We start from the raw sequence: 14,711 nt of genomic DNA on the forward strand, positions 1-14,711 counted from the left end.
GCGCAACTAAATAGAAATATTTTCTAAAGTGCCTACTGAAAAGTATTTGATTCCGACATTGAAAAATGTACGTTGGAATCGGCTTTAAGCCTGCTCCGAGCTCTTTGCAAGCTCCGTGTGTGCATGAGCGCTCGCTAGGGAGGCCAAACAAGCGCGAATGTGTTGGAGTTTTTTGAGTCACGTTATGAAAGACTTTCAACACATTTTGTGTCGTTGCCTTTTCTAAATTCAACGGGAAATGCAACGCGATGTTACGCTAGTTGAAGAACATATTTTTATCCTTCACTCTGTGAAATTGCCAAATTAGGTCACGCATATTTTTTTGCAAATCGAACGATTTGAAGTACAGATCAGATACTATAAGTGAAAAAGACATGAAAAGTACTGTCATTCCTTCCAAAATATACGTAGGGACTAACAGATTATGTTACTTACCATAATCTTCCAGAAGTAAGTTGAATTTTATCGTTGGATATAAAGTTGTATGCCCGCCATTGTAGCAAAAATGATATTGCACTAGTTTTGTTTTATTTACGTACAAACTAAACCAATAAGTAACACAATATAATAGTTTTGAGTTTAAAACAGAAAGTATTCTTGTGTGATGTCCCTACCTCCGCGAGCAACAGGTAACCGTCGCCGAGCGTCTTAAGTTTTAGATAAAAGCACCACAAACAAAGTTTCCACTACAATAGATAAACTACACAATATATTATTCTCAGACGTGTTGTTTCACTTGTACATAACAATTTTACTGCCCAAAAAGGAACTCGAAAACCTTTTATTTAAAATGACAGTAAAATTTGTGCAAGCCTTTCTCTACTTTCCATTTTTATCTGTGATTGCCATATAAAGCTTATTGATCCAGGCCCGGGTCGAGTGACGTTCCGATATACCTAGCAAAACTTTCGATGTAAAGTAAATAACCGAATACGATGTTAAAATTCACGCAAAAATAATACAAATTAACTATTTCTAGTCGATATGATAATATTTTAGCTTTTTGTATCATATTTATTCGAAATACATTGATTTATATACTTGACCTATATAAATCCAAGTTTCGCGCTCAAATACATACGTTCGGAAACAAGGATGCTGCGTTGTTTGATGTGCGGACCCCTAGGCCGGCGCGTGGCCAATATTGATCCCGAGGCTGCATTTACCTATGTGCTCGGTACATGGCTATGTATTGCAGTCTCGGCAAAGTGATTTACGACCCTCGTTTTCACTATCGTGTTATTTCCGCAGTGTTTTGGACTTCCAAAGTAAATAGTAATTGTGAGCCCACTTGTTGATTGTTATATTTGTGTTGATATTTAGTTTTCAAAGATTCAAGATGCTACGACGTACATAATTGGAGCACCAAACAAAGGTAACCATTTTATCGTCAGTGTTCATTCGTGCATATTTAAATGTTAATTATGCGTTCGAATCATTTAACTATTAACTTTTGCTATGTTGATATTATTAAGTTGAAAGTGCGATAGCTCCCGTGATAAAAGTGAACCGTATTGCGTGTTTAACATGACGCCATTCTGCGTCTTCGGCAACGACAAATAGAGTCCAACAGTTTCTTTGCTTACAAGGATTTGAGGGTTCCTTTTTGCTTAAAATGTGATGGTGATGAGCACTTATTCATAAAAACCTACCAAAACTTTCATATTAGTGTTCAAAATGGTATCTTGTTGTAATTATCGATTGACCTAATTTAGGTCATATGCAACAGTGCCTGCATTTAGGTCACCTGGGAGTTCTTTTTCAAGTCGTCAGGTATTCGATACACATTGACGTGCTATATCGAGTATTATCGTTGCATTAAACTTCGCGGGGACATTTTGTCTTAGTGAATACTACATATAAAACTTTAAACAAAGACATAACATTTTCACGCGTTGCCCGTGGTCCTGTTTAGATCTACTGGTAGTATCACAGGTAATTTAGTATTTCGGTGGTACAACTACTCAAATAAATCATATTACCCATAGAGCTATTGGTAGGACAACTGTAAATTATTTGTTCTGTGTTTCCGTCAGGCAGGACTTGAGCATTACATGTATACGATCTTTTATATACCCTAGATGTACTTCTGTACAGGTTTTAAAATAAAATAAAAGCTCTTAAGTTGTATGCTCGAATCAGTATCACAAAAAACACCATGATGGAATTAGACTTGGAATCTGGTCCTTAGAATATTTGGAAGGCTCATACTGAGGGTCAAGGGCATTCCGCAGGTGTTTTTGTCATATTTTTCCTTGACTTGATATAATTGATTTTATTATCGAGAACAACCGTGTCATCACAAACCGGTAATGCAAAAAACGGAGCATGCAAGTTAGGTCCGCGCGACTTTTCTTCACTTTCTCGCGCTCGGGAACTTGTTTTGGTGCATCAACAGATGTCATGATTTGTTTTTTATAACTCTATGTACTGAAAATCGCAATACGCATGCGTGGACATTACCGACCAAGATGAGGTGAGAATGATTGATTGAATAAATGTTAGTTAGTGCCAAACAAAATGGAGATAGTTTTTAGTGACGAATCGCGTTGCATTGCAATAGCGAAAACATTGTAAAGAAGTACCCGTGGTGTGATATTTATAGGTCGGATTCAATTCGCGTAGTGCAATTTTGCGATCAGCGTGCACCGCTCAAGGAGTAGTTATCGGTATTATTTAATAAAGTCTGATCCACCTCTATCGGCGGCTTCCTGTTTAACGGCCGGTGCCGTTTGAGCCGCGGTGCACTCAGCGGCCCATCTGTATTGTTATGTCACTAGATGATTGCTACTAGGTATTTTGTAAATATAATTTAGTATATTCGTAGACTAGTATTATATCTATACTTTACTATATGCTCTGGCTGACAATGCATCAGAGATATATGAAGGGATTTGAAATTTGAAACAAGAAGCTTTCGTGGTGTTGCCGTAAGAGAGGTTTTCATACATTGGGCGATTATAATTTGGGCTTTTGTGGCATATGCCTTTAAGTTAACTGAAAAGACTGCATATCAGAGTGACCTATTTCGTATATTGTTTCCTTTCCGCGATTCTCCTTGTGAATCACTATATTGGCAATTAAAATGGCGTGCTAACGGCATTCTGTAAATATTGACATCCCAATTTTAGGGAACAAGCCGTGTTTTATAGTGCACGTCAGCGCAATAGTTATGTACCCACCTGTTGGAGCTGGGTAATCAATAACTTGTTAGCGCCACTCTAGTCACCCTTCAATTAAAATTTAATTTGATTTTAAAATATATTTAACGCTGTGAATATATTTTAAGGCCGGGTAGCAGAGAAAATGGCGAAAATGAGGTTTTCATTTTTCATTTTTGAGGTACTAAACAGTAAAATTAAAGGCTAAGATTTTTATTGGGCATAGTTGAGGATATTTTCTAGGGCTATTAACGGATGGAAACACGATTTGATGAAGTTGACTCGATAGAATAAATTCCCAAAGTTACCTCTATTCGTTTTCTATTTATGGTTTTATTTTTAAAATAAGCGATTTGAGATTCTAAATCTTTTACTAAACTAAAGTTCAGAAATAACTTGAGGGCTTTTAACGGATGAAATTTTTATATTGCGTCTTAGTTAGTTACTATGTTAAAAAATGTGGAAAAAATCGTCCATGACGGCTTGGACAATCTCAATCAGTCGCGCGGTGGCGCTTACGGAGGACGGACGCGTGTCAGTTTTTTGGACGTGACAGTTCGCGATTTGTCAATATTTTTGACAATGATGACTTTGATGAGTCACAGTATAATAATATCAGTGTTACTGGAGAAAGCTTAAATTTTTGATAATTAAGAATTATCAATTTTGTCTACCTATTGAAATTTAAATCGTTCGCATCCTTTTAAACGAAGACTCTACTCATGATACATAGTACATTCCTCAAATATGAGACAAAACCAATGAGTTAAAATTACATTTTAATAGTACCTACATACAATCGTCTTACACTCTTTAGAAGAGCACACTGACACAAATAAATAATAAAAAATACTGTCTAAGGTCTGTAGCTAAAGGTCTAAGCTGTAAGATAGAAGAATCTTCTAGCCAAAAAGATGGCAGATGCAGCAGATGTCAACGGATTTAAAACTGGAGTTCATATGACTCCTTGTAGACTTGAGTCTCTAGAGCGTCCCTTCCTCCACCATGCGTAAGAATGTTTCAAAAATACTGTCTAAGGTCTGTAGCTAAAGGTCAAAGCTGCAAGATAAAAGAATCTTCTAGCCAAAAAGATGGCAGATGCAGCAGATGTCAACGGATTTAAATCTGGAGTTCATGTGATTCCTTGTAGACTTGAGTGTCTAGAGCGTCCCTTCCTCCACCATGCGTAAGAATTTTCACAAAAATACTGTCTAAGGTCTGTAGCTAAAGGTCTACGCTGCAAGATGGAAGAATCTTCTAACCAAAAAGATGGCAGATGCAGCATATATCAACGGATTTAAGACTGGACTGGCACCACCTTGCAATGTCATCCTCTCATTGTTATCTGTAATGTAAATTATTTTTAAAATGTATTTAAAAAATAAAATGTTCGTTTTACTATTTCAATAATCTGACCTCTCAACTCAACTACACTACACAAACACCTTTGTTCGCAACTGTACTGACGAAACCTCGATATTATACCGTTCATTCAAGATGGCAAGCCTTATGCATGGAACGGTCGCTTTTTTGTAACCTTTATAATTTGGTCGGCTTATAGAAGAATTCCTGATATTTTTTTGCAGTTCGATAACTTTCTTATAAGTCGTAATATAAAGCTGAAATTAACAGGATAGCTTATTCAAGGAACATTTTAATTTGTCCATTGTATGCCATGTTCCCTTGTTATAAGGGAATCGCGTATTCGGCCACGAAAGTAAGACTGTTAAAAAAAATTAGATTTCTTGAAATCTCTCTTTTGCGCAAAGCCACATCATTTATATTTACTGTGGTTATAAAGGTGTACCAAGGGTACATGCTACACCTTTTTATTCGATTGTAAGAGTACTGGTTTACTCACAAATCCGTTTTATCTGATTTTCGAAATCATTTAATTACACTGGTGTTTATCATTCAAATCAATGACTAATGTTTGAACTAATTTGGACATATCAAGGTATATCATTGGTATTTTTTTTCAAATTTCTGCGTTGAGCCATTTACGATATCTGGGACATCACAAAACATTACCCCAGCAAAATTCTGAATAACTTGAGAACCGGAACACGAACATATTTTGCTATTCGTGGACAAATTACTACGCAACAAGAGCTATCTATCCATGTATTTGGTTCCGGGATAGAACGACTTTTAAAAAAAAAATTGCCAGGGTAATGTTTGAAACGTTACCCCAGCAAAATCTGTGTTTTCCTAATAACTTTAAAACTATAATTTGAACGAATTTTGCTATTAGTGGACAAATTTCTGCTCACGATGGACTAATTATCTGCTATACTCTCGACTCTCTAAAGCACAACATTTATAAAAATTTTGCTGCGGTAATGCACTCCAGGTAACCGTGTGTGATGCTCATTGCTCATAGTGATTTTCGATACAGAGCCCCGTACATACGTTATACATAAACTATGGAAAGAAAACACCCAGACCAATACAAACAAATATGTATGCAATTTTAGTATGATATTTTTATTTATTAATAAACAAAAAGACTGAACAAAATTGATGCGTGTACTGATTAATGTAATTAACTACATGCAAAGCTTTGTGAATTGCAACAACTATAATTTATTATCCAAGCTCTAAATAATCGCTACTACGAGTAACTGATCATAAAATGTTTTTCCAATCGCTCAAGCTCCCGAGGATCTACCGATAGGTCGGGTGACGTAATCTTGAAATTCTTTTAGCCGGCGCAGAACTTCCGGAAGGTCGGGTGACGCCACTCCTCTTTGAACCGTGTTTACTTTGGCAGTTATATTCTATATTTATTCGATTCTAAAATATATTCCCAAAAATTTTGAATTTTGGTGTTTTAATTTGTATCACTTGGATATGATTTGTATTAGAAAGTGCTGTGAGTGTGACGCTTGAACGGAAGGAAGTCAACCTAACCTAACCAACTGCGTATTTCTAAACTGCGTATTTCTATACTGTGTAGCCGCGAGAGCTCTTTGGCGCGCTGTCTTCGGCGAAGTATTGCGCGCGCAGATTTTGACAGCGCGAAATACCTACTTTAGCAGAAATACCAAGCCTTAATGTACAGATTTTTCTTGCTATGCTTCTGACCTAACCTTTCGACTTATATGCTTTCGTTACGTTTCTAGTCTCGGTCGGATATTGATGTGATGATAAATAAAGTGAATCGCATGTTATAGGAAAACTATTTTAAGACTGTCGGGACAATTTCCTCCCACCTTATGAGAAACTTGTAGAAATAGGTACAAACGGATAACCGAGAAAACTTACTTTGCAAATACGACTTTTATATTTGAAGTGGTTTTAAGCACACTCTGTCTTATCTCCATTATTCAGACAAGAAATGAAATCAGCGTTGTGTTGTTTTTATACCAACCACGTCACGAGATTAGTGGAAGTCCTTTTAGAGAGCTGTATTTAGTTTTTCTTCTTATTTCCTTATGTACAACTATTTGAAATACAAGGAAAGAATGAAAGGCGTGAGCGTTGCAAACGAAAGGACAGAAATTTTGTTAAACGCGCTAATGACCTAGCTTATGACGTGGCGTCAACATAACGGATCCTACCTATTAGTACCTAAATAGCTATGTATAAGTAAATATGATATTAATTCGTACTCAACGCCTTTGTTGCATCGGCGGGGATAGAATACGAGACCGCATCTGTCGCAGTCCGGTATGCAAATCACGAGGCTGGCGGCCATCAACAAACAGTGGCACGCACACAAACGATTAACGGCTTCAAGTAATGAACGAGATGCAAGTACCTTGGAAGATTTTTAAAGGACAATTTGTCAGTTTGCTAAATACCAAAAAAATACATTTTTGATTTAACTCGAAAATATTTTAGCTTGGGTGCGAATTTCATCGTCATACATGAATCTCAAATTTATAAATTCTGCTCATATTCACTCATATTCCGCCGTGCAATATCCTTAAGTAAAAAATAAGTGAAATCGTTACATTGGATAAAATTGTAGGTCGACGTTATTGCATATCTGTCAGCAGGAGCGCCGTGATAAGTGGCGCGGTAAAATGCTTTGAGCGCCAAGTGCTTGAATCTCGATCTCCTGTTGTTAAAAATTCAATTTTTAAATTCTTTACCTTTATACCTCGCGAACTCCTTGCTTGTAGACATATTAGATCTAAATAAAAAGGTCCAAACTAAAAATATTATAGTCCGAAGAAATTAAACATTAGTTCCTATTTTATTCTTTAATACATCCCAGCGTTCCGATACTCACCAATTCGCCATCGACCGTTAAACGAAGTGCCACCCGTAATATATTTGCAGTAAATAATTTCTGTATCGTATAGGAGCGGCGATATAGTTTAAGTGATAGTTTTCTCCTTTTCACTGAACGCTGGCGGTCTGGGAATTGGACTCTTACCGCCGAAGCTCTGGATGCCATTTTCACCAGTCACAACTTGAAAATTCGTATGTAATGTGTCAGTGGTCTGGTTTCATAATAGATATATTTTAACTTTCTATCTGCTGAATGACTATATAAGGTGTGTTTGTTTGTAATTATAGTAAATGTTTTCACCGACTTAGCTTTCTTTTGGATCAATCTTGAGAAAATGCGCACAAAAAAAAACTCATTCTGGGCAAATTGGGTTATTAGAGTTGCCTTAACATTTGAACGTATGATGAAACATAATATACCTTTGCGCTATGGCTGCCCCAGTCCAAGCAATCAGCAAAAATAAACAGTGATCGCGGTATAACGCTGCTGGCTCTAGCCGACTGACAAGAAAGATTTATTATATTTCAATACAGTAAAAGTATCAAACAAATTACATCGAACAATCAAGCAGTTCTTTTTAATATTTTCTATTGTTATATCACGTCATTAAAAACATCTTAAAGTAGTTCGCCCCTCGAACGGAAGACAGAACGCAAAGTACAATAACTGTTTGAGATGCACGCGCCTCGGTGTACCCGTATTTATTTTGTGGAAACGCTATTGGATTTCCCGAGGCTAGTTTGCTTTTTTGTTTTAATTAGTTTCATCGCAATATAGGTATTTTATTCTGGCTGTCAAAGAAACATTATTACGTCTTGCATTGTCTTGAAACATTATTACGTGTTTTTCCCATATTACAATCCTTTAGGATGTTACCTGTTACGTTGTTTCTGAAGCGTACACATAATTACAAAATGTTTTAATTGGTTTAAACTTTAAAGTCCATTTGGCATCGTAAATCTGATAAATAAGCATAAAGCGTACTTAACAGAAGACTTAAATTGCATATTTCATAGCTGCAGACGACGCTGACCGGCGTTGAAAGGATATTAAATCGTCGCGCGTAATACAGTTACTTGAGTCTGTTTGCACTTTTCGTTCACGTTGCATTGCAGGTGCTTAATATTCGTCATTCCGAAATAGTAGCTTTTAATGTCGCTCATTTTCGACGTTGCTTACACTTAGCTGTTAGTGTTATTGGATTTAAAATTCATACGATGAAGTTATGGCAACAGAGTAGGGTTATTTAGTTTACTTATTATGAGAAAATGAGAATGTAATAATGTATTAAAATTTATGTTGTAGACTCTAAAATTTAGAGGCTTCATCTAGAAGAACACTCCTGTTAAGTGATTATTTCATCAGCTATTTTTAGATTGATCAATTATAACGTCTACAGGTTTTGTAAAATTGGAGAACTTTAGGTAGGCGTCTTGTTTACGACGATTAACTGTAAGAAAATTCCAGTAATTATTTTGATGCAAGGTGAAAATTATCTATTTCGACATCGTGTGGGTGTTAGCGTATAAATTTGATAACAAGAGGCAGGTTATTTGGTTCGCGGCGGCATACGCTTAGCGGAAAGCGGAGATTAGCTTCGTTCAATCCGATTTTAAGATTATCAAAACGTTTTCTGAATGTTTCATTGGTTTGTGTCGTGATTCGAAGTTTAATTTTATTGATACGGCAGTTTAATTTTAATTATTTTTGTGAAAATTCTTACTTTATGGTATCCATATAGAGGGTTTTTTTTACCACCAAACCTAACAAAGAAGAACAAGATTAACTTCATTGTATTTGTTGAGTAGAGATTGAAACTGAATTCAGTATCGTAAACCATACAAACCCTACTATTTGTGCCAACGCCCAACAGTACTAGTTTTTAATAAAATTTGGTATCTGCTAATCGCTAATCGCTAACTGCCCGCGATACGCTCTCATATCGCAGCGGCCTAAGTCGGCGCGACCTTCTCGCGACCACCCTACGTGAGTGGCAGACGCCCTTCGGCTCCGCTGAATCTCTCTGCCACTTATTTACTACCCGCTTTCTCCCCGAGCGAACGTGTGTCCATTTTAATAATATCTACTTATTAGTTTAAATCATGATTGACCATTTTCCGATCAGCGTCTTCTTGGAGCGGGGTAAGCTGATCATGATTTTGTTTTATTTCAACTAAGTGGTTGGCTTAGTTGGAAACTGTAGATGTATTACCGAACGAAAGGAATAGAATTATAGTAGAATTTATTTTCTCGAGATAGATCATAAGAGGACTCGTATGAGATTTCTTTCCATTGTGGAATGGCACAATTGAAACGTATAGTTCTGAATTTATTCTATAGTTCAGTTCAGTATCGACGAACGAAGTGTGACATCTGTTGCGCGCCGATTTTATTCTAATAGCGTTTAGGCACGGACCGAACGAATTTTAACATTTATAAGCATAAAGTTTGTGTTGATGTTGAAGGATAAAGTTCAGGTTAGCCTGCCTTCAGGGATACATTTTGATACAATTTGACATTTATATAACGAATAATGACCAAGTCTCCCAACGGTAACGACTTTCACACTTTTAACATGTTCATAGATCAATATTAAGCATTGGGCACTATGGATGTTACCACTGATCCCTAAAAGTATCGCCTGCTGTGTCTAGTTTCAAAAACGTATAACTTCTGGAACTATCTAAGAAAGTAAATACCTACCTACCGCATTATTTATTAATACTGCAGATCGTATGTCGAGCATCTATTGAGTGTGGCGCCGTTCCGCCGGTAAATTATTGATTCTTGCTTAAAGACGTTTCATAAGGTGCAATTATAAGACAATGTCTAAGTATGTTGTCGATGTGCTATACTTTTGGACTTACCAACGTACTTTATAAGATGTATCATGATTCTTGTACATCTGCATGTGTGCTTCTGCAGTTACGTTACACGTAATAAATATCCACGAATTTAATAGAGGCAGATAATGCGTTTTACAGTTGGCAGCAATTATTGTTGCAAAATATCATCTTTAACTATGAATCTTGACTGTTCTGAGCTCGACTTTACCTTTCTATTACAAGACCCGCAGAGAAGTCACTGTAAGACCTCATATAAGACAGCAATACTTAAACCTAATGCATCAACCTCCCTGTCGCAAGGATATATATGTCAACGTGAAATTGTGAACTCTGTCAGTTTATAATATAACGCGTTAGATTGTAAACTAACACTGGGTTAGGTTAGGTTAGATTGTAATTTAACTACGTCAGATTATAATCTGACGGAATTCACAATTTTACGGTGACATATATAAAAGAAATGCATATAACACCAGTATAGTTATGTATAATCTACTACCGGAAGAACTTAAAGTACTCCAAGGCCCTATATTTAAAAGCAGATTGACTTACTGGCTTTTGGACAAATGTTTTTATAGTTATAAGGAATATTTTAATTGGCGACATTGATACTATTAATTTAATTTTACATTGACATTTTCTTAATTATTTGACATTAATACTATTGAATCCTGTAATTTTTGCACGTCTCCGAGCAGACTAAACACATGATCCTATTTAATATTGTCACCCTGTATTACTGTGTTTTTGGCAAATTAACGTTTTGAATTTGAATTTGAATCTAATATTTTAATTGACACTACTAACATCTGACAAATACTCGTAGCAGCAACTGCAACATCATTTGAACCTATCACAGTTCAATTCATAAACGCAACTGCATCGCAAACTAGTCCTCCAAACCTTGAGACCAAGATTCAGTCTATTTTCGAAGTAATATTACGGCACTCATGTGACAGTCTCACAATGCCTCTAAAAAGGGATTAGGTGTACAAACGGCTCACTAACATAATAAACTAGAGAATATTTTACAGAATGTAGCAAAAACGAAGGCTCACATGCTGAAAACTATACTCACTTTGCTTACAACGGCATGCAATATGGCAAGTGTGTTCTCTCCTCAGATCATAGAAAGAGAATAGATATGAAGTCGCGCGTAACTACAACGAGAACCAGTGTCCCCACATTTCCCCCACCACAGCTCCCACACACACATTCAACTGTGTAAAAACAAAGCGACTGAGAGTCTACGACAACATGTGCAACCGGCTTAAAAGTGCTGTGATTGGCCAGAAGGCGTGCCTTATGGCCAATCAATGGCCGCGTGACGTGACGCACACTTTGACAACGCTAGTGAGAGAAGAAAGATAAAATGGAGTCGACAAGATATCGATACTTTAAATCGCTAGGGGCAAGGCTCGAAACTGGTTTCACAAAATGCTTATGTATGAAAACCTTTTTATTAATATACGTTATTATTAACTACTATCACGCATTTACTTTTTAATTATGGCGATCTGCGTACCGCATATTATGTTTATCAAAAATAATGCCTATATTAGGCTTTCAACTAGCTCTTATAGTAATTACATAGTTGACAGTTACTAATTACTTCTACTGTTATTTTTTTTTGTTTTTGTAAAATCTTATAATCGCAAGTAACACATCATTTTTGTTATTTAAAATTACAAAATAGAAAATTATAATTTACTTCTATTTATCGATAATAGGAAAGCGCATTAGAACACGAGCACAGCACTATGTTACGACCGGCACATGCCGGCCGTAGTGTGTATTTTCACACGACAGTGGATATCGGAAGAAATTAAATACATTGCGCAGTAGTTGAGCATGATATAAAGTGGTTGCTAACTAAATCGTCAATGTACAAGTGTGTTAGAATTTTTATCACCACTGATTTCGATATCGCAGTAACTGTTACGGCACTGAATTCGTTCGTAAAAATGTTTAGTTTTTTTTTATTTATAAGCAAAATACCAATGGATTTGCAATACTTACATGTAGTAAATGACTCCATTGTTCCTGTAGTTCTTCGTTTCACTTGTTTTATTGCACGTAACGACGCATTATCCAAAATATCGGAGAACATTTCCTTAGTACGACTGAATCGCGACTAACCTAGCTACGCGGCCGATGTTCGTTTCTGGGCATATCGCGGAGACACGCGCCACGCCCCCGTTTCACATCTATTCCCTTCTATGATCTGAGGTTCTCTCGATAACATTTTTAAACGTCAAGCTGGCTCGGGCAATTTATTAAACTGCACACGGAGCTTGAATTAGATTAGAGGACGAGCTGAACACTAATAGGCGCCACTTTGTGATATTTATTTTGTCGCCTGCCCTTTTAGTGTTAGAGAAATCGGATTATGATCTCAAAACTTCTTCATACCACTACTAGCTTTTGCCCGCGGCTACACCCGCGTGAAATTTAGTTTGTCACAGATCGTCCTAAATTATAGCCTTTATGTTATTCTGGGTTATAAACAATAATACTGTAAAGTTTCATCAAAATCCGTGTAGTAGTTTTTGCGTGAAAGAGTAACAAACATGTTAACATCCAGACATCCATACTTACATATTATTATAAGTAGGATTAGTAGGATATTAATTGGATAATGGTTCTTTTACTGTTAAGTTTAAATGGAAACTTAATTTTAGTAGTTTTACATAACTTTATCTATTTATGGAGTAAATAAGTACAAATGTTTCGATATCGAAGGTGTTTAAAGAATAGACTAGACAATTGAATAAAGTTTGGAGTGCCTGATATCAAATTAACGCGAACGCTCAGCTTTATACTGAGGGTGTCACAGACACTCGGGCTGTGGCAAGTTAATAAACTAGAAAAATGTTGAGCCTTTATCGTCCAGTGTCATTATTCAGAATCAACACCCATCTAGAATATGCGGCCTATAAATCAATACATGTGCGTTATGAAGTGAGATGTCGTCGCCTCCATTTTCGTTTTATTCCGAAAATAGATCCTATTGATTGTAGTTACTGGTTAATACGGTAATTTATGAAATTTCATAATTAGCGATAAGCTTCACTAGATTACACGAAGAGATTACAATACGGAACTCCCCGCAAACCGCCCTTCTCTCGACCAAAAAGTGGTGGGCGTCTTCGTGGATGAAACGATCTATACAAATTACCTATGTCTTATTTTTCAACCGACTTCAAAAAAGGAGGAGGTTCTCAATTCGACCCGTATGTTTTTTTTTTTTTTTTTCTATGTTTGTTACGCGATAACTCCGCCAATTATGAACCGATTTGAACAAATCTTTTTTCGGCGTATAGGTAATACCTCAAGGGTGGTCCCATTTAAATTTAATAACAGAAAAAACAACCCCCAAGGGTGGAAAATTGGGGATGAACTTTTTTACACGCAATATCTCCGCCGATTATAAATCAATTTGAACGATTGTTTTTTTGTTGAATAGGTATTATCAAAAGGGTGGTTTCATGCGAATTTGAAGAAAATATTTCACCCCCAAGGGTGGAAAATTGGGGATGAACTTTTTTATACGCAATATTTTTAATTATCAGTTTTTTTTGTGTTCACGCATTTGAAGTCGGTTTTATTTTTTTAAAAAGGTAATTATTTATTTGACAGGAGATAAACGAGCAGATCGGATCACCTTATGCTACAATCACATAAAAAAAATATTATTCGTAGAATATAAAATAAAATAAAATATACCTATCCTTACAAAATATATAATATTAAAATGCAAGTAAAGCGAAATCTCACAGAATCTCCTACGGTGCAGTGCCAAAGGGTATAAAACGATTAAAGCTCTTTGAGCATGCAGGGTTGCACCCGTCGAAAGGATTAGAGCCAACTTTTTGTACCGCTTTGAACGTTGGACGCTTTGTACTGTTTGTTGAATGCTACAAAGACCAACTAATATTTTGCTGTTGCAGATACTGTTTTCACGTACATTAATTCTATTATGATCTCTGACCTATAAAAATATATCGATAAAACAGTCGAACGCCGAGGTGATAACGCCGAAAATGTAACTTGACTTTATTGATTAGTTATTTTTAGAAACTTCTGCGAATGATATGTATTATTTGCTGACCTCTTTTATGAGGTGTAATGAGAAATGGCGCATCGCTGCAGTAGACTGAATTGTGAGCTTTGCTGGACGCGTCTAAACAGTCTAGAATAGGGCTTCTCTAGTGTAAATGAAATGCAAGTAACCAATTATTTCTTGCTTTATTTCAGGTTCGAACATGGGACAAAATACAGGCTATTATGAAGTCGGAGGAGGGGTTGGGCATTGAATATGACGAAAATGTTATATGCGATGTCTGCCGGTCTCCGGATTCCGAAGATGGCAATGAAATGGTCTTTTGTGACTCATGCAACATATGCGTGCACCAGGCCTGCTATGGCATAACTGTCATTCCTGATGGTATGTATGGTACT

The 14,711-nt window shown here is 36.4% G+C and overlaps 1 protein-coding gene across 3 annotated transcripts in view; it reads left to right on the forward strand.

Moving 5' to 3' along the window:
• The window catches only part of LOC135086645 (PHD finger protein rhinoceros), a 44,177-nt gene that overhangs the window by 13,961 nt on the left and 15,505 nt on the right, over nt 1-14,711 (forward strand). For all 3 annotated transcript variants that reach the window (XM_063981399.1, XM_063981400.1, XM_063981401.1), the window contains exon 5: nt 14,508-14,697. In XM_063981399.1, coding sequence (XP_063837469.1) covers nt 14,508-14,697 — 190 coding nt within the window. The remainder of the gene's footprint in view (nt 1-14,507; nt 14,698-14,711) is intronic.

Source organism: Ostrinia nubilalis, chromosome Z (genome assembly GCF_963855985.1).
Source record: "Ostrinia nubilalis chromosome Z, ilOstNubi1.1, whole genome shotgun sequence".
NCBI lineage: Eukaryota > Metazoa > Arthropoda > Insecta > Lepidoptera > Crambidae > Ostrinia > Ostrinia nubilalis.